This window comes from Chroicocephalus ridibundus, chromosome 1 (genome assembly GCF_963924245.1).
Source record: "Chroicocephalus ridibundus chromosome 1, bChrRid1.1, whole genome shotgun sequence".
Taxonomy (NCBI): Eukaryota; Metazoa; Chordata; class Aves; order Charadriiformes; family Laridae; genus Chroicocephalus; species Chroicocephalus ridibundus.
This window is the reverse complement of record NC_086284.1, coordinates 18,667,685-18,693,750: the sequence shown is the minus strand read 5'-3', so window position 1 is coordinate 18,693,750 and position 26,066 is coordinate 18,667,685. Positions and strand designations below refer to the sequence as shown.

The window sequence follows — 26,066 nt, the reverse complement described above, 5'->3', positions numbered from 1 at the left end:
GCAACATCAGCATGCAAAGTCATTGCCGCACATGCAATGGTACAGTGCAGCTTTGACAGGAAGAGAGAAATAAGAGAGAAAATTTTGTTAGACATTTTAGACTAATGAGGTAAACACTGACTTGGACTGCTATTTGTTACCTGATAATTTTGTGTGATGTGACATTGGACAAATAATTTTAACCGATGTTTTCTCTGTCTCTACAGTGTGAATGTTAACAAACACCTCGCTAGCTTCCAGAGAAAGGCACTGATCATTGGGCCATTTTTGTAAAAACATTTGAAAATGCAATGTCCTTACTAACTCCAGAGGAACGCTGAACAAAGGACTAGAGCTGAGACGTGCACAGGCTTACAGGGCTGCCATGCAAGCTGTGTTGCCTGCCACAGAACTGAGGAAGGCTGCAAGTTTCTCAGGGAGAGCTAGTAAAACCACCTATTATTAATATGCCCTCCTTTGCAACTATAAGACTCTCTTTTCAAACTTTAACTGTTTGAACTGAAATGAAACATTCCAAGTGTCTGCCTCAGGCTGATGTCTTTTCATTCCCAGAGAATAACTATTATACTGCCATTAAGATTGCCATGTCAAGCTTTCAAAAGGCATTCCATGCAACCTTAATTTGGTCCCTTGTGCATATCTATTACAAAGCCAACTAACAAATTACATGATTGGAGACTACTTTTTCTTATCGATTCTCTGCCTCATTCAGTCCCCAAAATTGAGGACATCACAGAAGGCAGGATTCCCCTGCCCTGCCTTTAGACATCTGCAGCCCTAATGGCTACACCTGAACTGGTCATTTTGGGCTTCCCTTAGCGTCACTGAAAAAAGGAACAGGTACGCCCAAAATGCAGCTCAGCTTATTCTTAGATAGACATCTAAACCACATGAACCCTCTTCAAAAATTGTTAATATTTGTCTACGTTACAGATGCATCTATGGTTAGATGCAGAATTTTATTTGGCAGAATATATACCAGGCATTTAATTTGGGTGCTACAGTGTACAATGAAGTACATCATCATCCTCTTTCTTAAATGGTATTGGGGTGCACTATCTAAAACACTAGTTTTAGATACTAATATTTATAATGCTTGGCGTTATATAGCAGTACACATATTCAAGGAACAACTTCTGTTAGCCTCAAATATAGTTGTGTGTGCTCTGCACTTCTTCAATTCAGACCCTGCTGTCTCCAGCTGGGTATCCAGAAAATGAGAAACACAGCACTAGAAAACAGCTGTGAGAAATCTGGTTTACGTCATCTGAGTAGCAACAGTAACAGGCGGGGGTAGAAACCCTTTCACGGCACTCAACTGCCTTAGGGATTCAGTTTTCCGTCCACCTCCTGCCATACTCCGTAACTTTCAACTCTGCAACAGATGAAGTAAAGGTTCTACAGACTATCTCCCTTTGTACTGTAAAATCATGATACATCTCCCCTATTACGGGTACTAAATCCTCTGAAAAAAAGTAGTTTGCATGCCTAATAATTAAACCATATGTCCTACATATGTAAAAGGAGGCTGAATTAAGATTCACACAGCATTTAATTCTGAAATTTTCTAGCTCTTGATTGCTGTGATTGTTTGCGCTGAAATTCATCTAAGATGGACGTCTAAGTCTGCGCTAATCACCCATGGCTGTCTTACAGTCACTGGGGAAACAGAAAGCATTGGAGGGGGGGAAGGGCAAGGGGAACTCGACACTTCCGAAGACTATTATGAAAATTAAGCACCCTGTGGTGGCACCTGTTTCTCTCACAGACTGTAAGGGGAGCCTATGGTGTCTACATCAGATTTAGCCTTCTAAATTTTGTTTAGCTTTCTATGTTTTGTTTTCTAAGTCTATGTTTAGAGCAGGTTGTTCCTACATTTGTTAATGCAGTGCATCAGTACTTTAAAATGCCCACAATGACTGTAGGTGTGCGCAAATCTTTCTTTTGTTTTGTCTTTTTTCAGCTTATGTATTTATCTCATTCTGACATTCCAGAGGCCTCTGGAGAGGCCTCGGTATTTAATTTAGAAAGTACTTCTGAATGAAAATGGAGCTAGATAAATGACAAAATGTATTTTATTGTACATGCTACTTCCTAGGAATGCATTGAATTAGTATGCTTTGTTGGGTTCTCCCCCAGGAGACTGATTTAGTCTAATGATAGTGCAAGGTCATTAGCACAGTATCAGCATAAATTCTGCTTAACCAATGCCAGGTGGTAAACTAGTTTATGTTCATGCGTTGTGTGCATAAAACTGTGAACTCAACTCCTCTGTATGACGTGATCAGAAGAAAGAGTTGGGCAGCCTGAATGTATTCCCACTAATTTGGAACCAGAGATAAATCATTCTCACTGCTGCCCCTAAGAGAAGATGAAGACTCTTATGCATTGCCATGTAAAGCATATTGAAAAGATTTTTTTCTTAACAAGCAGATTTAAAAAATGCGTATATTTAAAAGAAACAAATTAAAATACGCTTCATGTACTTTCTCTAATACTTCCAAAGCAACTACATTTGAGAATCTGGTTGCTTATATATTGTACTCTGTTCTAGATGGGTTCTATTTTTGGTATGACATAAAATTACCTTCCCTGAAAAAAACGAACTGTAAGCACAGAGTACATTGTAAGTTATACAAGGCTGAGTATATGGTCCTGCACCTTAGTAAGGGCAACACCCAGTATTACTACAGGCTGGAGGGATGAATGGATTGAAAGCAGCCCTGCCGAGAAGGACTTGGGTGTACTGGTGGGCGCTTGCAGTCCAGAAAGCCAACCATATCCTGGGCTGCATAAAAAAAAGTCTGGCCAGCAGGTCAAGGGAGGTGATTCTGCCCTTCTGCTCTGCTCTGTGAGACCCCACCTGGAGTACTGCGTCCAGCTCTGGGGCTCTGAGCACAAGACATGGACCTGTTGGAGCGGGTCCAGAGGAGGGCCACAACATTTGTCAGACGGCTGGAACACCTCTCCTATGAGGACAGGCTGAGAGAGTTGGGGTTGTTCAGCCTGGAGAAGAGAAGGCTCCGGGGAGACCTTGTTGTGGCCTTCCAAGATATAAAGGCAGCTTATAAGAAAGGTGGAGAAAGGCTTTTCACCAGGGCCTGTTGTGACAGAACAAGGGGCAATGGTTTTAAACTGAAAGAGGGTAGGTTTAGATCAGACATAAAAAAAGAAATTTTTTATGATGACGGTGGTGAGACACTGGAACATGTTGCCCAGAGAAGTTGTGGATACTCCATCCCTGGAAGTGTTCAAGACAAGGTTGGATGGGGCTTTGAGCAACCTGATCTAGTGAAAGATATCCTTCCCATGGCAGGGGGTTGAACTAGATGATCTTTGAAGGTCCCCTCCAACCAAAACCATTCTATGATTCTGTGATGCACGCTCTGGAAGGCAGAGTTTTGAGCTGCAGAGTTTTGCATTTCTGACCCTTAGGTTCTGAATTTGTCCAATTTGTCCGGTTATTGATTCTGATATGACTGAAAAGGCCTCATTTTTCTACACCTGTGAAATACAGGCATGTCAAGAGGAAATATCACAAGTTTGCTTTCCCAGCATAAAACCACTCACAGGACTAAGATGGTCAGCAATGGAAAAGTGGTCCTCCATTGTGCTTTGTCCATTTCATATTGCAAGCCAGAAATTTCCCTATTTAAAATGGTGTTGGAAAATTCTTTAGTGGGAAAGAAGAACGGAAGAAAATGAGGCTGAGGTTTTTGGACAGATTTAGTAAGTATCTCCATTGCACATATGCACCCAGACCTCAAAGAGGAATGAAATTACCCATGAAGGAAAGGAAAAAAAAAAAAGTGCAGAGTCATGGCTCAGTGGTTTTGAAACACTGTTGACAAGATAAGTAAGTGGTGTTCTATAAAACTGCAAACAAAGGATGAAAGGCAAACTGTAACTCAGGAGGGCGTAACTCAGGAGGACATGGAAAAATTTCACTAGACAGTTCAGTTCTTATAAAATTCTGAAAATATTATAATAAACTTCTGATGATCTAGATGGCTGAGAGGACATTGTATAGGACACGTGTATGATGGCTGCTCAGAACTTCAACTCTCAGGAAATTGAGGGGTAATCTTTAATCAACAAAGGAAGATATTTGATCTCTTATGTATTCTCTCAACTGAGCACAAACTGCAAAACAGTAGATGACAGGAAGTTCACGTGCCATCTTAGTGGTGCCAAGACACAAGACTCTGAGGGTTCAGCATTGAGGTGCATATCAGTGTCTACAAGATTACTCAGATACTATGTTCTAAGTTGTTTACAAGACAATACTTTACAGAATTTGAGAGTGTTTCCATAATGAAAGTGTGCTGGAGAGGAAAATGCTCAAGTCAAGAGAAGGAAAATGCTTCCTGTCCCAGAGGAGACCACACAGAATAGAGGGAATGTCTGGGCAGGATAACACATGGGGGAACGTACACCATACTGTTCTCTGTCTTACTAAAACCGGATGCTTTATTTCTTAAGTGGTATCTACTATATGCAGAGAGAAAACATGAATCATCATGAGAAATTTCAGTCTGAAACCTCTGATCCTAGAGATCTCAGGCTATCAGTAATAAAACTTTCCTAGAATTTCTCTAAAATTCTAGATGGCAGTTTTCTAACTCAAATATAATATATCCAAGACAAACAAAATCTGACTTCATTTTGACAAGTGCAAAGGAACTGATCACAGAAATAACAAGAGTGGTTAGGTGGCTTGAGGACAGCTGTTTTGCAAATTCCAGAACAATAGGTTCATATTACTTCTATCCAAATATTTTGAAAGACCAAGAACAGGATCCGATAAACCATTACTGTTCATACACAGCACAAGATCCAAAGGAAAAAACCAAAATCCAAATCTTTAAAAATAGTCATTAATAATTTCAATTACTTAACACTGATGCTGGGGGATTCTCTGTCTCAAGATACAGTAAAATTGAGTTTCTTCCTATTTTAAAGTCAAGTTTTGATCTTTTTTGATAGAAGATACCACGCTAACTCTTGAAAAATCAAAGCAGGAGGTCAGACAGCAAAACACTTTGGCTTACTTATGTGAGAAGTCAAACTACATCGTGTCAGAAATGTCTCTTCTATCCTTTAAATGTGCAAACCCGGGAACTGGGATACAGAAGAAATGTAGTCTTTTTAATGATATTATTTTCTTACTAAGAAAAACTTATAAGAAAGCATAGCCCATTATTTTTAAATCTCAATTTAAATCTAAATGCTGGTTCTACTGATATCAATGGGGGAGAAAAATCCTACTTAACCTCAGGAGGGCAACATTTCTTCTTTCATTGTGGTTTATACTCATTTTTTGAAAGCATAAGTCTGAATATTGCATGTGCACTCTATGTCAATTGCCTCCACCACTATGTACCAGTGGGTCTGAGTGATACAGCAGTTTTTCAAAAGGTAATAAATGAACATGTTCATCTTGGGACATCCTTTTTCTCTCCCTCCCTATGTGTGTGTCAGTGGCGCAATATTTGTCTCTAACACTTGCAGTGGAGAACTAACCAGAAGTTACATACAGCCAGCAAAAGTCATTTAAGAGCTGGGAAGGGAAGCAGGTGTATATTGAAAGGGAGAAGGGCACAGCATCCTGTAGCAGTGCAGACACAAGAGAGAAAACCAAAAGACTGGATACATCAAATCTGCCTGCAGCTGTTCTCAAGAATGGGCCAGACAGGCGAGCATGCACAGCTGGATGAAGAGCAGCACCATTTGCAGGTCTGTGGCCCAGATCTAATGTTCAGAGGGTTTTAACATGAGTTCCCATGAATCAATGACAAGTTTGTAGTGATACCAGGTGGCAGATCTTGGGCTTGTGTTTGATAATCGCAACACTTAAAGTGATCAGTTTCACTGGGGATTTTCTCTGTGTTTTGTTAAACTGCTGCCTGTAGTTCAGATAGTGCATCTGGGCCATGGATCACTGTGCTGCACTTCTATTCTTGGTGTCTTGGTGCCTGTGGGGTATTGTGATTATCTTAGCAACACACAACTCTGCCCCTGTTTTCTAATTCCAAACATATAAGTGCTTGATCTACCTTTTCCTTGCATTCTTTTGGTCTGCCATCATGTTTACATTCATTTACTCAAGATGCACATTTTGCAATTGTGAGATGTTTCTCCATCCTACTCTATGCACCTCTACTCATTCTTAAATCATTCACAGATTATAAACGGGGGGATAGGGTCATTGCCATCACTCGCCTGCCCTCCTATATAACACAAATCACAGTGCTGCCCTAAATTAATCCCTGGAGGTACATTTCTGTAGTTGTCATTTTCCAATAAACTGCAGAACCACTTAGAAATTTAATCTGTGGCTTGTAGTATGGTACATATAAACATGCTTTTCTCTTATCACCTTTACAGACCTTTTAGACATGATCAATAGACCCCGTGAGTTCCTAAGTACAGCTTGAAACTACTTGACTGGTTTTAGGAAAACATCAAAGCTTGCCTTTCAGATTTTCAGTGATGAAGAATATACAACTTTGATACTTCCATAGCTTTCCACACTGAAAAGTATGCCTTTTATTTCTAATCTTAATTTGTCTAACTCCAGCTTTCACCTTGATATGTCATTGTCCACTAGACAGAATAGCCTTCTAGAATCAATATCCTGCCTCCGGGAGGTAGCTGTGACCCCTCTGATTTTCTCCTTGACAAGCTAAATGGCTCGTGATTTTTAAGCTTTTCCCTGAATGGCATGTTTCTCGACCTCTAACCAATCCTGCGGTTTTCCTCTCAGTGTTTTTCACTTTATCATGGTCCTTTTTTAGACTATATCCACAGGAACTGGATGCAGCAGTCTAATAATAACAGAAGAAAGCATAATGCCCCTACTCTAATTGATATATAATCATAGACTCATAGAATAGTTTGGGCTGGAAGGAACCTTTAAAGGCCATCTAGCGTCTGCAATGAGCAGGGACATCTTCAACTAGGTCAGGTTGCTCAGAACCCTGTCGAACCTGGCCATGAATGTTTCCAAGGATGGGGCAGCTACCACCCCTCTGGGCAACCTGTGACAGGGTTTCACCACCCTCATTGTAAAAAAATTCTTCCTTATATCTCATCTGAATCTACCACCTTTTAATTTAAAACCATTACGCATTGTCCTGTCGCAACAGACCATGCTAAAAAGTTTATCCCCATCTTTCTTATGTTCCTATCTTTAAATAAACATCCAAGGATCCCAGTGATAATGCACAAAGATCTTGGGTTTTGCTATTTAATCACCATATTTCCAATGTTCTAAGGGGTGGACACACAGCACATCTGCTCCATGGGCAAACTGTATGACACTGGAGCATCTCCCAGGCAACAAATGATAACTGAAAGGGCTACTGCCCATTGACTTCCTTTATAATCCACCCCCATAATTTTTTCTGCATCAGTGCTTTCTAGGATTAACTTTACTTTATCCAGTAACCATAAATGTATTTGTTGCTGATGCTTCCTCCGTAGTCAGTAGAGAGAAACTGGATCTTCCAGAAAACAATTTAGCCCAGCCCAGCACAACTGCCTAAAACCACTGGGCTAGAGTGCCCTCTGATGGGTATCCAACTGTCTCCATGAACAATGAGAACCTATGAGACTGGCTTACACCAGACACTTTCAGAAGACTGAAATGAGGTGAGATGGATGCCACAGGCACTGGGTAGTGCTGCCATTGGCCATTTTAAAGCATAAGCTATGCCAGGGCTCAGCTTTACAATTCTACCCAGTATCTACATGTCTATCTCCATATAACACCATCACTATAAATCAGCCTATTACTCCCCCAAGGTTTTTGTCATCTGCAAATGTCATGAGTAATGACTGTATTTTTCCCAGGTCATTGTTGGAAATGCAAATCAACTCAGAAGCAAAAAATTAGCCTAAGTGGGGTTCTCACGCAAAGAATCCATTTAATAATGTTTCCCTTTTTAGTAAACATTTTTAAACCTGCCATTTAACAAGTTTTGAAAACACTTAGTATGCATGACTTTCATTTCATATGATTTAAATTGCGTGGTACTAAGTCAAATGCCTTATGAAAGCTGTAATTTGATGCTATTCTGTTTGTCAACCAGATTTCCGAGTTAGCGTGATAAAATTTTCTAAGTCGATTAGCATTAATTATATTATTTTCCTTTTAATTTTTATTAATTGAGTTTCATATCAACTGTTACATTATTTTATCAGGATCTCAGTCAGCTGACAGATTTGTAATTACCTAGGTCATCACACTTATACATTGGTATGACCTTTTATGTAGTAACCATGATTTGCTGGAGGTCTTCATACAGAAATCATGTGATGCTTTAAATTATCCCAAACCCTTAGAATACAGATTAGACAATGTACTAGAATGTTCTCCAGAAAGTGAAGATCCAGTGATCTGCTCATAAAACTGAGCATAATCCAAACTTCTCACCCTTTGACACCTTATTATAAAGATGCTACTTTGCTTTGTAGTGGATTTAGCGCTTTTTAAAGTGAATGCAGAAGCTGTAGTAACAGTCATTAAAATGCAGGCTTTTTTACAAAGGTCTACCAATGCATGTCAATCTTGCTGCTCTATTCCAAAATCTTTCTGTACACTTGTACATCAAATGGAAAAAGCTGGGATTGATTGATACTGGGACTAAAATAAATACCTGGTAATTGATAGAGCTAGGCCTCTGGAAACCCGCAGTAATATTCCCTGGCTGTTTTCTGACGTGAGAAAAAGACTCATCCCTTCTGCTATAAAAATATTTTGGCTTTAGAAGAAAGATGGTAGCATCCCATGCATTGCACACTGAGGAACAGAAATGTAGCGTGAGTGTACGATAGGAGTTATACACAGTTCCTCTTGATATATATCAAAGCCATTGGTGGTGGAATCCACTTGCCTGTTTTCATCACTGTCTAATTTATGAGGCCCCATGCTGTTTTGCTTGAGAGTTCTCTAAGCAACAAGTACCTCTGCTTGCAGAAACAGGAATTTCATCTTATGCACCACAGAAGTATGTAGTCTTTAAAAAAAAAAAAAAAAAAACAAACAAAAAAACCCCAAAAAACACCTCTGAGAAAACCTCAGTTCTGTGCCCTGGTCAGCTTGAGAAAGTTTGAACTTACAGCCTTTATCAAGCCAGGGATCACATCAGACAAACAGCTGTGGAGTGTTTTAGGCAAAAGCCTGTTTCACTCCTGTGTCAAAGCTGGACCTGTGCAGCCAGGGAGGCACGGGGCCAGAAAGACACCACATGACTCTACCTCCAGACCCAGCTCTTGGGAAGATGTGTGAATTTTATATGAGAAAATTTATCCAGGTAGACCTGGGTACAGAAAGAGGAACAGCCTTGGAAACAGTGTCCTTTCTTGAATGAATTATGTAACTGCTCAGATACTGTCAAAACACCTTTTGTCTGCCTTCTGGGTGGAAGATAATCTGTTCTTCCTTCTCTTCCTCCCCCACTGCCTTAAAACGGCCACTGCATGCACCCAAGGGGAAGCAATTACGGGTTTTAACTCCCTGAGTTTAAGAGGGCCTGAGAGCACTGAGAAAGGAAAGACTGCACCAAGGGGTTGTGGTAAAGGTCAGGGTATTGACGACCTCCTTTTATCTTAAAAGGTACCTGCACTCAGAAGACAGCTAGCTTGCTGGGATCCTGTTGATGCTTTCGGTCAGTTCCTTGTAATGTAATTGGAAAGAGGCGGGTGCATTGACTGGATGGACAGAAGACATCTTCAGAGCTCCCCCTGTCTTCATTTGCTGTATCTCCTCTGTTTGACTTTCTGCTACTACTAGGATGATTGGATTGGCCACCTTCCCTTTGTTTGCCCAGTTTTGCCCCTGAAATAGGGGGCTCACAAATGAAGCACTGTTGGAGCCTTTCCATTACCTACCACATGGGAGCAGGATTAGGTTCACTGTCAGTTTTGGGGAACATGAGAACGATAAAGAACCATGATTATGCATAACAGAATTGCACCCTACTGGTTCCTTAAGACATACAAGATGTTTCAGTCCCATTGTCATCCTGACGTGCTCTTGGAGAAAATGTTTCATACAGCCAGAGGCAGTCCTCTGAGTGTAGCAGGACTCATCCGATATTCCTGATACAGCACCGTATCGACATTCTTCTTCTACTAGTGAGGTGGCGTTTCATGTTGTTAAAGGTCTGGAGCGTGTTACAATTTGTTAGGCTGGCTAAGAATTTATGAAATGTCTTAAGAAATAAACTCACTAGGTAAGGATTTATTAGACAACTGTTAAAAACGGATTGTTTTTTCTATGTCTTCGCTTGATTATTTTCATTGCAGCTAATGGAAGGAAAAAGAGTGTTAAAACAGCAATCTGATCACAATCCTCACATACCTTTGGTTTAGACCTAAACTCTTCCAGGCAGTCATACAATCTTTTAATACCATACCCAATTTAATGAGGGTCTAACTTAGTAGGAATTAAGTTTTTATGAAAAGCTTTGGACAGCAGTGCTTGGCATGACAGAAGAGCCCGTATATTTCCCCCAGGGACAACTGCGGCTTTTCTTCAGCCAATGTCTTTTCCCCAGTTATCCCACCGAGTCTCCTCACCCGCCCTGGTGCCACTCGGTGATGTGAGCCCTTCCAGCCCACGGGATAACCTTGACGTGGCCACTGCGGGCCCGAGGGTGAGGGGACACTTGGCTGCCTGTCCCCTTTGCTGGCGAGGAGCCCCTGGCAGACGTCTCCCACCCGCCGGGAGCCCCGCGGTCCCGGCAGGGCAGGTTCACCCCACGCCGGGGCCGCCCCCCATCCCCTCGCACCCACCACCTCCAGCTCACGGAGGGCCCGCGCCTGCCTCCCCCCGCCGGCAGCTCCCTCCCGCCTCCCTCCCCGCCGCCGGGCCGCCCCCTTCCCCCGGGCCGCCTCTCTCCCCGCCGGCCTCGGGGCGCTCCCGCCGCTCCAGACCCCGGCGGCGGCTCCTGCCGAGCGGAGCGGCTGCGAGCGGCGGCGGTGGGAGGCGGCGGCGGCGGCGGCGGCCCCCCCGCCTGCGAGGTGGGGGCACGGCGCTGCGGGCGAGGGGAGGGGGCGGCCGGCCCGGCCCGGCCCGCTCCGGGGAGCTCTCACCTTCGCCGAGTTTGGCCGGCCCCAAAAAGGCAGCGGAAAGTTCGGCGTGCAGGAAGTTTGGGGGCAGCTCGGAGAGAGTAACTCGGCAGCCGTGACGGCCGTCTCGGGTGGTGTGTTTTTTTGGTTTTGGGGTGGGTTTTTTTGTGCTTTGCTTTTCTTTTTTTTTTTTTTTTTTGTTTGTTTCTTTTTCCCCCACTGCATACAACTGCCCCAAACACACAAGCAACCCGCAAGTAACAAAAAGTCCGGGACGGGGGAGAGAGCACAGAGAGGCAGGCAGCACCCGCGGTGGGGAGCGCCGGGTTTCTTTGCAGAGCCGCCGTCCCGTTCGCAGCGGAGCCCAATGCAACTGCTCATCCTCCTCCTCCTCTACGCTGTCGTCCGTGCGAACTTCTGCAGCCGTCAGGGCACCACTGCCCCTGCCCAGAGCGGATCTATAAAAGCCTTGCGCTCCTCCAATATCAGGCGAGATGGTAAGTGTCCCTCTCTCTTCTTCATTTCCCAAGGGCTGCACTTGCAGAAGAAGCCCCGAGGGCTGCCGTCCCCCCACCTCCGCGGCTGCCGGTGGGGGTCCGTGCGGACGGGGGTCCCGTCCCTGAGAGGCCGGCGGGGGTCGCCCGGGGCTGGGGGGCCGGTTCCCCGGAGGCTCCCCGGAGGCTCCCCGGAGGCTCCCATCAGCTCGGGAGCGGTGTGGCCAGGTGGCGGGAGGGAGGTGTGGGCTGAGGGGGCGGCTCTGCCCGGCGGCTGCTCCTCCGGGCGGTCCCAAACTTCTCAGGGCAACTTCCAGGAGGTTTCCTGGCAGCACGGCGGTGTCCCCCCACCCCGCGTCCCCTCCGGGCTGCGGGCGGCACACAAGGCGGGGTGCCCGCTCCCTGCCGCCGCGGGGGGTCCCGCCCGATACCCGCGGGACACCCCGTCTCTTCTGTGTCCCTCTGCCGTGTCGGTAGCCGGGGGCAGTGCGGGGAGGGCGGCGAGTTCCTGGCGGCGGTGGGGTCCCCGCCGGGGCGGCGTGTGGCGGGCGGGCGGCGTCCCTTGGGCCTCAGGGCGGGGCGCGGGCGGCGCCGCCGTCGCCTCAGGGGCGCTCGGCGGCAGCGCGGCCTCGCTGCGGCCTCTCGGGGCTCCGTCCTTCTCCGGGTGGAGGGGCCGGGCCCAGGGCCGGGCGTTCGGCCGGGTCTGCTGGGAGATGCCCCGCGAGGTCGAGCCGCGTCCCTTCAGGAGTAGGATGCCCGGTGATGGTGAGCACCGGGGAGGGCGGCTGCGGGCCGTGGGACGCTGCCCGCCTGGTAGGAAGGGTGGTTTCAGTATGGTGTTGGAGCTGTGGCACATTTCCCGCAGAGGATATAGAATCATAGAATCATAGTATTGCCTAGGTTGGAAGGGACCTTTCCGGTCATCAAATCCAACCATCAACCTAACACTGACAAAAAACATCGCTAACCATGTCCCTCAGCACCACATCTGCCCATCTTTTAAATTTCTCCAGGGATGACGATTCCACCACTTCCCTGAACAGCCTGTTCCAATGCTTAATAACCCTTTTGGTGAAGAATTTTTTCCTAATATCCAATCTAAACCTGCCCTGGAGCAACTTGAGGCTGTTTCCTCTTGTCCTATTGCTTGTTACTTGGGAGAAGAGACCGACCCCCAGTTGGCTACACCCTCCTTTCAGGTAGTTGTAGAGAGCGAGAAGGTCTCCCCTCAGCCTCCTTTTCTCCAGGCTGAACAACCCCAGCTCCCTCAGCTGGTCCTTGTGCTCCAGACCCCTCACCAGCTTCCTTGCCCTTCTCTGGACCCACTCCAGCACCTCAGGATCTTTCTTGTAGTGAGGGTCCCAAAACCGGACACAGTACTCGAGGTGGGGCCTCACCAGGGCCGAGCACAGGGGGAAGCGAGCTGAGGTGCTGTTGAGGTTCAGGTGCAGTGCATGTGCCTTGTGTGCGTGGCCAGCACGGCCATGTGCTGTGGCCCCGAGGTGAGTGAATGTGGAGCTTGTGTAAAACCAGCACCGCTGCAATTCGCCACCGGAATCCACTCGTTTGTGATTAGAGATGATCAAGAAAACCAGGTCTTTTGGGTAGGGAAGGGCGATGAGCCCCTGGTTGGGGAGCAGCCTGTTGTGTTCCAGCTGCGCGTGGGAGGACCGGCTTCTGCACGTTGCAGTGTACCTTCCTGCAGAGCGAAGTGCAAGACGTTCTCCCTGAAAATGAACAGAGTTAAGTTCAGTCTTCAAGTTAACGTCTTCCAGTTGCCAGAATTTATATATTTCATAAACCCTTTTCAGAAACCCAGTTACTTGAGCCATTTCCAAGATTGTGCTCTGTATTTGCTGGTGTTTATTTTTCAGCATGTATACAATGTGTGTAGTGGGTATACAGTTGATTTAGGAAGAGGTTTTTGTTTCAGCTTTGGAGTCATATTGAACTTAATAATCTTTTGTATGCCTTTCCTAGTCAGTGAAAGAAGGCACAGGGAAGGTGAAGAGGCTTTTTCTTAGAATTGAGATAGTGAGTCTGGAAGCAAGACAGAATTGCAGTTCCTTCTGTCTCAGAAGTCAAATTTAATCTAATAAAAAATGTATGTGTCTGTAATAAAAGCATACATCCATTGTTTCTGTTTCAGCCTTTAAAACTATTGTGTATTTTATCAAGCTTAATGACTTGTTAGCCTGCCGTCTTAAACTTCATGGAAGAACTGAGACTATCTCTGAACTAAGCTAAGCAAGCTTCCTTGCAAGTCAAACTCCAAACAAGCTTTTTTGTGGAGAACTGCAGTGATTTACTTAGCACTTCAAAATGTGTTTTACTATGATCTTCTCTGTAGAATCAGTGAAGAAATCAGTAACCCCTCATATAAATAAAGCTTTCAGCTTACAGGCAGCGTGATGGGTGTTTTACTATGCAGAAGAAGACTTCCTGTGGTGAAATTGCTTCTTGGAGTGATGAAGAGAACAAGCTTATGTGAAATGTGAAATGATTAGTTAATTGCTCTTTTCCTAGCTGTGATCATGTAACGTTGTGATTAAGCTTTGTACCTTTAAAATTACCTTCCACAACTTGTGGTGTCTGAACTTTCTGGGTACCAGGACGGGCTGGTACTGGGGCTGTTCGAAAGGGGCAGATGTATATGAAATGACGTGCTACCTTTGACCCCGCCTGGGCTATGTGCTAAGTCAGGCCTGCAGCCCGCAGACAGAAACGCACCCATGACAAAGTCAGACACCTCTGCAGTCCTTTAGCGGACGTTATCCCTGTACTGAGGAGGTAACACAGCTTTAGGAAGACCACATGCAGACCCCTAGCATGCTGCAGCCTTGCTCTCTCCTTGTGCTCCAGAATCCTCTTGCTTTTTTTCTGCAAAGGACGGTGTGTTCTGGTACAGCCAGTGGAGCTGGGCATTGGGTCACAACATCTAAAGCAGATCGGCTGCTGAGCAGCCTGATTTTACTCAGATGAACCAAACTGTTGCTTGGGTTTGTTGACTAAAGGTCTATATTTGTGCAGCCAAAGGTTATGAGCTGTATTCCAAGTGTTGCATGCATGTGACGAGCTCACAACCAAAGCGTTTAGAACATAGTTGGCTGTAGGCCACTAAAAGTATTTCTGTCTTTTATAATTTTCAGTGGTGTTTGTGTCTTGTTTTGGTCTGAGGCGCTGATATGGAATAGCATTAAAGACATGTGGGTTGCATTGCTGAGTGAGACAGACAGTATTTTTTGCTTTGTAAATGTTTGCAGACATGACAATACAGAATAGGATCTAAGAGCACACAATACACTGGGGGTAGTATGTTCCAACAGTCTCCCTCAAAACGCACAGCAGGGATAAAAACTAATTTATGTCCTGGGTTGATACCATGATTGTTATGTTGCAGAATCAAGAGAGATACTGAAGAGGAAGCAAAGTCTGTTCAGCTCTTTAAAAAAACATTGTATCTTGGCAAGTCCAAGACCACCTGCATATTTTATTAAAAAAGAAAACAATCCTTTGGATTCCAGTAACAGAAAGTTACCTCCAAGCAGGATAAACTAATGATGATGCTGCATATACAGAGCTTAAATATGGAGGCTTGGTCTTGCTCCTGGCCAAAACAAATCTTTGCACTGTGCATGATTTGAGATTCTCTTTCTTCTTTTAGGCTAAAAGAGGTTGGCCCATTTGTAATTGCTTTTACTGAAGACTGAGGTTGCTCTGGGAAGAAATCTATAGATGAAGGGCAGCACATACAAAAAAAGTGCTATTTAATGGCTACCAAACCTAACCAGACTGTACTTCCTGCTGAAGATATTAAGAATATAAATAACCTGCTTACAAGACATCCTCTTGTCCTAGTGGAAGGACGGGCATTGATGACTCAGCTGTCCAGTGCAACACTAATCAATTTTGCAAAGTGTCCTGGAGATGCCAACCACATTTATAGCACATTTAGTGGTATTTACTTAAAGTGTTTATTAGTGTCATTACCTCTTAAGTCCTTTGAAGTTCGTTCGAATAACACACAGAGGGCTTCCAGATGCTTCCATTGTTCTCTTTGCCTCAGTTTCCCAATTTGCAGTATGCAGGTAATACTGCCTAATTAACAGAAGTCTGATACTTTGTTTCTGCTATTTTTGTTGTTTATGTGTACTTGGAGATGAAAAACAGAGATGAAAAGTGCTAAGTAATATTTACTGTATGTTGGCTAACCAAAACATCAATTGCTCGTTCTTACCCGTTACTGAACAAACATCTGTATGAATGCACAATCTAGGAAAGTATGCCTAGGCTGTACACTCAGACTAAGCATCACTATACATATTTTAAACTTTAAAATCCAAAGTTTAAAGAAAAGGCAGAACAGAACAGACAGCATAGTGTCAAATCGTTCCAGTATGTAAACAACCGAAAGGCATGGAATCAGGATCTTCTGATGTGGATTCAAAACCATAACATCAGACGGCTCGAGATAAGATTCGGGGCTCTTGTGTTTTTCATTTTGAATCCAAAAAATTAGGAATTTCCTAACTTCAGTTTGCTTGTGCACCACCAAAATGCAAAGAAAAATTGTACTTTACCATTCTGGGGAAATGGGAACAGCTTTTGTCTCTTTGATGGCCTGTCCAAAGGAATGTATGCCGTTAACTCTACACTCCCCTTCCCTGTGTTGGCCTGTGCCTGAGTACAGGGAAAAACATTTGATGATTTGGGTAGTATTCTCTCACCAAATGGGTGTTAACTGTCTGCTCTTGGGAAAAAACATAATTGGGGGTTTCTTTCAAATAATCAAATAATCTTGTATCACTAGTGGTATAGGAACCCCAGTTTTGGGATGCATTTATTGGGTTCTTCTATACTAGGCTTGTACACATGTTTTTTTAAAGGACTCTGGTAACATAAAATTGTGTCAACTGGAAAACAGCTAAATTTGCTTTTATAAGCATTATTTTCTTGACTGTTTTTGTAGGTTTTATAAAAAAAAATATGTATTTCAGCTTCATCAGATTAAAAAAAACCCAACTTGGTAATTTACCTGTAGTAATGCACTTTGGTCTACAGTTGTTTAGCTTTGATGTGCCTCTTACCTGTATAATTAACTGTTTGGACTGAAGTATCAAAGAATATTACATGAGAATTTCAACCCTGACTCAGCAGTAGGCAGCATGGAGGAATGCTGAAGGAGGTCTGAAACATGTTTTATCAGGCAGATGTATATCATATAGTGAAAGTCACTTCATTTATAAACTCTCCAGCCAGTCTCTGAACACTTCGTGTTTGGTTTTGTTTTGTTTTTTTTAAACGTATTTATATGAAATTTAATTAGGCCACTTAATTCTTAAAAAGATAAAACTTGATAATTGTGTTGCTTTGATTCTTAGAAACTGAACACTGCTGAAAATTCTAAAATAATGTTGGTTTTTTTCACTGTGGTCCCACAGAGAGGCTGTGTTTTATAAAACACCTAGGAATAGGCATAAATAGGAAACTCATGGGGAATCATTAGTACAATAACATTCTTTATGTCCTTAACTTCAAGCATCTTTATAGTTCCTACAGTAAGAGGATTGGTCCTGCAGCATTCTGTGATAATGAAGCTCGTAACTGCGTCCAGCTAAACTAACTACATCTTATAATGAAGCAAGAGTACAAGTATTTGCAAAATTTGTCAAATATTCTGTTAAAATAAAAGAAATATAATGCGTATGTATCATGGGCATGAATATTACGTACATGCATACACAGAATAAACATACGTTGTATCTTTTCTATATTATGTAGTATAGGATATTATACATGCACATATATGATACATAAATCAGAAGACACAAGGACAGGGAAATGAGAATATGCACACCTAATAGAATTGGTTCCAAATTAGCATTAAAATCACAAAAATATTGTACCCAGGGAAATTTTTTTAGAATACTACCCCCCCACCCCGATATAACGTAACTTTTTGAAGTCCCAGTTGAATAATGAACTATTTGACAAATATTTGAGCCTGACTATTTGAGGTAGTTAAGATCCTCTTTACATGATGTTGTTAGGTATGTAATTTATGGAATTTGGGTTGAAAGCAACAGTTTTGTTTAAAAATGTTTGTCAGTTTTCCGGGTTGTGAGTGGAAATTCTGAAAGTAATTTACATGTTATTAAAATTTTTACTAAGTAAAAAGGAGCTTATAGGGAAAAGGATTATCGAAGCCGGAAATTCTTTCAACAAAATGATGTACAAATAAACTACATCTGTCACTCCTTCTTTAGACTGGGTGTAAATATTACATAAAAGGAACAGATCTGCAAAATGTGTTTTATTTATACACCAAGAAACTCCTTTGGGGAACAGTAAATTAGAAGGACAGGGAATGGCTTTCATTTCATACCTCTAATAGCAGTATGTATACAAAAAGTGCAGCAGAAGTTTGTGTCTTTTATGCCCCAGTCTTTTCATATGGGTAGTCCTGCTTATATTAAAATATATCTGCAGCAAATTACAGACTGATCTCTTTAACAGCAAATAAAATATCTTACAAGACTGGCTCTGAACACAGGAAAAGTAGGCAGCTGCCTGCGATATCAGAGTCCAAATGGCTTCAAAATGTCCCAGCTCCTTGTGGCCTCCAGAGCAATCTAGAGGTCAGCCATTCTGTAATGGCACCAACTGCAGTTGACAGAGGGGTGACGATGGGTGGAACACATCCTTCCCAGGAGCAGCGGTCGCCTTTCCCATGTCCTCCGTACCCCTCTCCCTCTTTCCCACTCTCCCCTTTTCCCACCCACAGAGTAGCAGGGACACAAAGTCTGGTTCTCCCACATCTCTGGGCCCAGCTGGGTCCCTTCACCTTGCCTTCCTTGTGTAGCAACATTCAGTTTTGCCTACCCAGCTGAGGAACCTCAAGTTTGCTCTCAATATTCATAGCGTGTTCCCAGCCCTTGAGAAGGGCTGTCTGCCCCTGCCTGCTCTGGCTTCTGTGGACCTGCAGGGATTTGACACCAGGATATTAAGTGAGTCCTAAGAAATACCTTGAAGGCTCTGTGTTGGCATTCTCTGTAGTAAAAAATTGCCCGCTAATGCAGGAAAATGTAGTAGTACTCGTTTTAGTTAGTTGATTCAATCTGTATTCAAGAATTGCTTCCAAAAATCCTGCTATTATTTTGATGAGGTTGATTACATTATACCACATTTTGGGTAAAAGAGGCCACTTACATTACTGCTTCTGGTGAGGAACTGTTGGCTAAAATACTGGATTGTGTTAGGTTACTTGGCAGTTTGTTTCAAATTAATCTCCTGCTTACAAAACTAAGGAAATGTCCTGTTTACAGTGTCAGACTGTCTAGGTTTTCTTTTGTGAGTTTGTGTTTGGCTCTAATATTTTTGGTAGTGAATAAATCCTACATGATCTCAAGCTTCCTATTGTACTTGAGTAATCTTCGGTTTCATGCTTCCTTGTTGATCTGTGTCCCACGCTGTGAAGGCCAACATCCCGTATTTCTGCTTTGGCAGTCAGAGCTCTGCATACTTGGAGATGGTGCAAGGGGACACACTTCTACCTTCTGTACAAACTTCCTGCCAGTGTGTTTTAGCCCTGCTGTGCATTAGGACTTGATGATGTTAGACCCTGTAAAAATATTTATTAAACACTAGGTCCATGAAAAACTTGAAAAATAGCCATCTTGACCTTCATTGCACTGAAATCAATGACAAAACTTACATCATCTCTCACTGCAGCAGGGTCTGGCTCGCAGCTTCCATGAATTAACACAGGATAAAAGAAAATGCTTAGGAATTCAGTGATAAGTTTGTTGTAGAATCATAGAATCATTTAGGTTGAAAAAGATGTTTTAGATCATCAAGTCCAACCGTTAACCAAAGACTGCCAAGTCCACCACTAAACCATGTCCCTAAGTGTTACATCTACATGTATTTTAAATACCTCCAGGGATAGCGACTTAACCACTTCCCTGGGCAGCCTGTTCCAATGCTTAATAACCCTTTCGGTGAAGAAATTTTTCCTAATATCCAATCCAAACCTCCCCTGGAGCAACTTGAGGCTGTTTCCTCTTGTCCTATTGCCTGTTACTTGGGAGAAGAGATCAACCCCCACCTTGCTACAACCTTCTTTCAGGTAGTTGTAGAGAGCGATAAGGTCTCCCCTCAGCCTCCTTTTCTCCAGGCTGAACAACCCCAGCTCCCTCAGCCGCTCCTCATAAGTCTTGTGCTCCAGACCCTTCACCAGCTTCCTTGCCCTTGACTCGCTCCAGCACCTTGATGCCTTTCTTGTAGTGCGGGCATCGATACTCACTGTTAAGATATTCAATTAGTGTCCATGCACAGAAAAAAACCAAAATTCTTTGCACCGATAGAGATGAAGGGATGGCTGATGCAGTTACAGATCGCGTAGCAAAAGTACAGAACAAAGCCTTGTGCGTTCAATGTGTGCGGCTGCTTTTTCTCCTATACTGACAATCTTATGTGTCATCCACAGGATATCCTACAAGAGACTTCAGCTGCAGTACATTTTTAAACAAGCCCTTAAGGAAACCTGTCAGTATTTTTCAGTGTCTTGCATTGTTTCTGTTTGTTTTTTAGTTTTAAAGAGGCTCCAAGTGTAATATGCGTGGGGTTTTGTTATTGTTTCTTGTTGGATCAGTTGCAGAAGATTTTTCTCATAGTTGAACATATTTCTAATCTGATGTGACTCACAATAAAGTGGACTGAGGATAAAGAAGAGACCCAGACTGGTTAGAGAGAAGGAATAAAAATAGGTATACAGAATACTGATTACCAGAAGTACTGTGGAATTTGGAAAGCCTCTATGTACTCTTGTGCCCGTAAGTTTTCAACCAGGAATTTGCTTGAAAGGTAGGTCCTTTGCTTTAGCAAACCAGTGACAGACAAGTTGCATGCAAATGGCAAGTAGGTGTTAATAATGCCTCTAGATTCTTTGTGGAAATGGACCAACATAGCTTCTTAATCACGATGTCTCAGCAGGGATAAACACTGATAGGAGCGATTTCACTAACACATCCAGATGTCAGTGTAAGGGTTTAAGACCTCATGGCAGAAGCCTACGGAGAAATTGCTGCTTTGAAATCGATAGAAAACCCTAAAGTTACAGTACTGTTTCTTTTCCTAGGTCAGGCTGTAGGCTTGTTCCCTCGCTGCTGTAAGTTGCCTTCATGTTGCTGTGTTAGGCTGCTGAACGTTGGGAAGTCAGCACAGGGGCATGCTGGTTTGCTTCATTGCCGTCCATGTGGTGTGAGCTGGAGCTCCCAAATCCCCATGCCTGCATGTATCACTGCTGTTCTGGTAGGATGGATGTGTAATTTGAGAAGGGGAAAGATACTCTTTGCTCCTTACGTCCTCATAATGGCAGAGAACAGTTCTTTGCCTGGATATACTTGGTTTTATTTTTGTTTGTAATTCACACTTGTCACCCAGGAGAGCTTAATGACATGGTATGCGTTTCTTACCAATTCCCATCATTCATTAGACCATGGAAAGTGGGAGCCAAAGTCAATCTCTTCTTCTAAGCAAGAGAGAAAATTCTTGCATCATATAGTAGTGATCTGGCTGCTCCTAATGTATATGTGATCTGCGTTTACATAATTAGCACCTCCAAAGTCAGTTCTCTGACGGTGCACACCGCATTAACTGCACAGTGCACTCAGAGTGTCCAGAGTGGTGCCTCTGAGAAACGGATGCAGTGACAACCCCACCTTTGCAGCACCCTTGAGTGATGACAAGGTGTCAGGTATGTCCTTGGACCTGCACAGCAGAGCCAGGTTTTGGTGTTACATCCCTATCCCCATACACACAGCCTGCCTCCCAGCAAACTTCAAGAAATGAGTGGTTCCCTTGGCCACATGACAGCATGGAAACAAGCATCACTCCAGAAAAGAAACTTGTTTGCACTGTAGAGGAACCTCATGTTGTTCTCCAGTGCCCATCTGAGGACTGGCGTTGTTCCCACGGTGACAAGCAGAAGAGGATGAGTAGTGGATCAGCGTGGCTGTTCAGCCTGCTTTTCCCCCAGTCCGCTAACTGGTCACAGCACATGTAGCAGGCCTTCACTGGGCAGTGTTCATGCCTTTGGTGACATTTTTCTATGGGCAGTACCACTATATAGTAATACCTTCTCTTTCACTGCAGGGCTCGAGCCCTGGCAGCTTGGAGAGGCAGAAGTGCCACTCACAGCAGTCATTACACTTGGGCAAAGACTGGATATCCTTACCAGGGTGTGCAACCATCCTTAAAAAGCTGTGGCCTTGCTGCCTGTGCTGTCCCACCTCCTCTCCACTTTCCTGCTCAGAGTTGCCACCGTTTTTGCAGGCTCAGAGCTGTGTGACATACTGAGGTAAAATAACAGGGCATGTGGATAGCCGTTTCTGGGGAACAGAGAGTCATACAAAACAACAGCGTGATGTCCCGCATAAAAATCAAATCTCTTGGCTCTCACATGCTTGCCTGAAAATAACTCCCGTGACATGGGAGTTAAATAGCAGTCTGCTCTCCAAAGAAACCCGAGAACAAAACAGGCAAAGCTATTATCCTGGTTTTGTTTCTTTGCACGTTCCTTGAGTTTGGTTTCATCTAGTGCATAAGGAAGTAGAGGAAGGCCATGAAGAAAAAATTATAATGACTTGAAATGTCAGTTCAGTTTATTTTTTTGAAGAATGACTTTAAAGGCTTTTTTATCAATACATGCAGGACATTTTTCAAGGCTTGCAGGTAACTGCCTTTTATTTTTGTACAAAGATCTTGTCTCAGGATTTCTCTCTGCAGCTTTACAATGACAGTGCCGTTTCCTGATGCTACTGCTGTTTTTTGTGCCATCACCAACTCTTGCAGGACCTAAAGTCAAGCCTTGTCAGGTAGACTGCTTTTCAGCTTAGCCTAGGCAAGCCATTAGTCAAAATAATGACTGAGAAAAAAAGGTGTCACCTGTTTTTCTTATTGGAAGAGAGACAGAATGTATTTTATATATGCATTTGCAATGAAGTGATTGCAAATTTAAGTACACATTGTTGTAGTTTTGACAATGTATTTCTAGCACTTCGTTTTCAAGAAGGCCTTCAAAGATGATTGGCCAAAGCAGAACAGAAGTACCCAGAGCTGCCTTCTTTCTTTCTAGAGAGGATAGCCAGCCTGGTCACCTAATGGGGCTTCAGCTTGCCTGCTGTTCATGTGGCTAAGAGGCAACCATTTCCTTTGCTTATTTATTATAAATCAGTATTGTCAATTTTTTATTTTCATTTTACAGTTACTGTGGCTAAAGCAAAGCCTGTACATAAGAGACAAACCAGCGTGAACTCCACAGTGTTATCATTGTACTGTTGGTTGGATGGTTTTGCCAGTTTAAAATTTCTTAAAATTAGCCGATAAAATAGAGTATCCGATGCCAGCACATGAATCCAGGCGGTTCTATAAATTGTTTATGACAGAGGTTCTTAGTCGTGCAGCAGGAGCTGGCAAAGCTTTTCAGAAAGCATGAGTGGGACTGCTGAAAGGGCTGACTACAAGAAACCGGGGGAGCTCCCGTGAGGGACTTAGCTGAACTTCTCCAAGAAAGCTACATGCCACATCCAAGACACACTGTGCTTGCTTATGACGGATACTAATAAAGCGTTTGTACACGCAATGGTTGCTGAATGATTTCACATGTAATGCCCATTTTTTCCCTGTACGTATGCACCATTTCTGTTCAAAGGTGGTAAATTTTGACTTAAGTGCTGACATCTGAGGCCCAGAAAAACAAAGCTGAGAATAGATTGACAGTACTGAAAGCTGAATATTTCTAGTACCTGTCAAATCACCACATTTACTGCATTGAAAGCAAAGCACTGTCCTCACAAACCTTTTACCAAATATTTGCTCTTATAATAAGGCAAAGGAAAGCAACCAGAAAGTAAAGGGAAGAAAAAAAGATTTTAGCAACGGAGACATTTGCATTTCAGTTCTTGCCAGGACAAAAAAAAAAACACTGCCAGGTGACTAAACATATGGGATTAACCTGAAATATATTTTTAAAACGAAATTCAAAGTCACCTTAGGTACGGAGTGGAACTGACTACGCAGCCTTGTTAAATGTACATAGTAAAAGAAAACAGAAGAACCAGAAATGTTATCTTTCTTTTTGTTAGATTTGTTGTAGGGCCAGACATCGCAGGACTAAAGGGTAAAACCATGCAAGTTGAGCACGTGCATTACCAGCCATGTAGCGAGTGTCAGAGGGAAGACGGGGAAGGAACTGCAGCCCTGCGTTGGTTTCCCAGTTAGTCTTCCCCTCGGGTGTACAAGCACAGTGCAGCAGAAAGAGTGGTGGTGTAACTAATGACTAAGGCAGAGAGGTGGAAGAAGCTGGATAGCGTGTTAAGACTGTTCCCCACTCCCTGCTGAAGTACCTGCTCCATGTCTTGCTAATGAACACGGAAGGGCATCCCCTTGTTTCAGTGAGTGCTGGACGGGGCTCCCTCCTGCCTCCTCCCCTCTGCCTGAAGAACTGAAGAAGGGACCTCTGGAGATCATCTAGTCCAAAGCCCAGCCACAGCAGGGTCACCTAGAGCAGGCTGGACAGGAACACATACAGGCAGGTTTTGAATATCTCCAGAGAAAGAGACTCCACAGCCTCTCTGGGCAGCCTGTTCCAGTGCTCTGCCACCCTCGGAGTTTTTCCTCGTGTTGAGATGGAATTTCCTGTGTTCCAGTTTGTGCCTGTTGCCCCTTGTCCTGTTGCTGGGCACTGCTGAAAAGAGTCTGGGCCCATCCTCTTTACACCCACCCTTTAGATATTTATAAGCAAGCAATTGCCAACAAACAATCACCAGCAAACAATCTGATAGGTCATCAGATTCGACTTTTTGCAGTTCCTCCATGTGGTGCTGCAGCTTTTGCTAAGAAAAACAGATGATGTGTTCGGTTTCCATATTCCTCACTGAGCTGCGTGAGAGAGACAGTCCACATGCACCTCACGTGAGGCGTCTGTATCTTTGGTGTCATTCTGTGTCGGCTGTGCCATTTTCACTTCCCATGGAAGACGGACAGTGGGTGTAGATCCTGTCCTCACTTTACTCCCAAGACTGGGAATAATACAGTTTTAAATATTGTGTGATTGCACTCAATTTGTACAAAAGTAATTTATTGTAATTGTGACCTTATTAACGTAGTGTGATTTCAGCTGCTGCTGTCCTTTTACTAATGACTGGTAAATAAAATGCTAATCTATTTTACAGCTTTTGTGTTGCAAAAGTTCAGGTATTCAGATGACTTAATTAGCACCTAATTTCTGCACTGCACTGAATCTGACAATTTTTAGACATCTTTGCTGAGAGGAGTCAAGCTGTTAGTGCCACTGTGGTTTGAGTGAGGTCCGTGTTTCCAGTATTAACTGGTATTCCTAGATTCATACTTGATTTCTAGTAGAGAAGAGAAGGAATAGAACCGGTTAAACTATGTATAAAACAATTATGGCTTTTCTCTCTTATGGTTGGCAGAGGAGAAAGGACTATTACAGAAAACATGAGAGGCAGCGTCTTCATGTGTGCTTTCCTCTAAATCTGGTAGCCAGAGACCATCCTGTATGGAAAGAAGAATATGCTTGAGGAATCTTGAGAGAAAACAGTTTCTGGCATTGTGTCTCAAATCCGTCAGGATCACTCTATCATCACTGGCACAGCAGCTGATACCGTCTAATTTTAAGCATGTAAATGATGAAATGATGAGTTATTATTTTATGAGCTGAATTGTCCTTTAGTGGTTACTGTAACTCCCTGTGATTATTCTGGCAACTTCTAAACTAAAATGTAATGAATACACCTCAGACAGCTTTGTTTGTCCTCCCCTTGGAGAAATCTTCTGCTGCAAAGGTGGTTCAGGCTTGCACTGATGGGGGTGTTAAGTGGATGTCTTAGGGCTTCTTTGGAGATATTTCTGGTTTCCAGTGCTCTCAAGGATCTAGTTTTGAGACCTTAACCATATTCTCTAACCTTCTCCTGCATCCTGTTTTTCTGAGAGGGAAATGGCAGTTTCTGGTCTGTGTGGTTCTGTATGTGCCACACACCTGTGTGTGCAGCAGCTACTCTATCTACAGAAAGGTAACCAAATGCCATGCAGTATTACTTGATTCTAGAGTAAATATCTGTGTTTCCATTAGAGCATTCTAAAGACAATATGCAGCCTCTATGCTGCAACATTCGTGTTTAATTCCTTTGGCTCTTCCTGTCAGAATAATTTCAGAACAATCCTTTTCTATTTGCCTGTGTTTTGAAAAGAATCCCTGCTATGGACAAAATCACATTATTAGCCAGTGAGAAGGTTCCTGTGTCACTAATAGTTAGGATTTCTCCCTAGTCAGTGCAAAATGTTAGAAATTTATTTCATAGAATCATGGAATGGTTTGTGTTGGAAGGGACAGTCAAAGATCATCCAGTTCCAAACCCTCTGCCTTGGGCAGGGACACCTTCCAATAGACCAGGCTGCTCAAAGCCTCATCCA

The 26,066-nt window shown here is 43.4% G+C and overlaps 1 protein-coding gene across 2 annotated transcripts in view; it reads left to right on the top strand.

Moving 5' to 3' along the window:
* The first annotated feature begins 10,890 nt into the window (after positions 1 to 10,890).
* Positions 10,891 to 26,066, top strand: part of PDGFD (platelet derived growth factor D) — a 142,304-nt gene continuing 127,128 nt past the window's right edge. Inside the window, exon 1 of one of the 2 annotated variants that reach the window (XM_063330052.1) lies at positions 10,891 to 11,573. In XM_063330052.1, coding sequence (XP_063186122.1) covers positions 11,444 to 11,573 — 130 coding nt within the window. In that variant the 5' untranslated portion in view covers positions 10,891 to 11,443. The remainder of the gene's footprint in view (positions 11,574 to 26,066) is intronic. The other variant, XM_063330042.1, reaches the window with a different exon arrangement.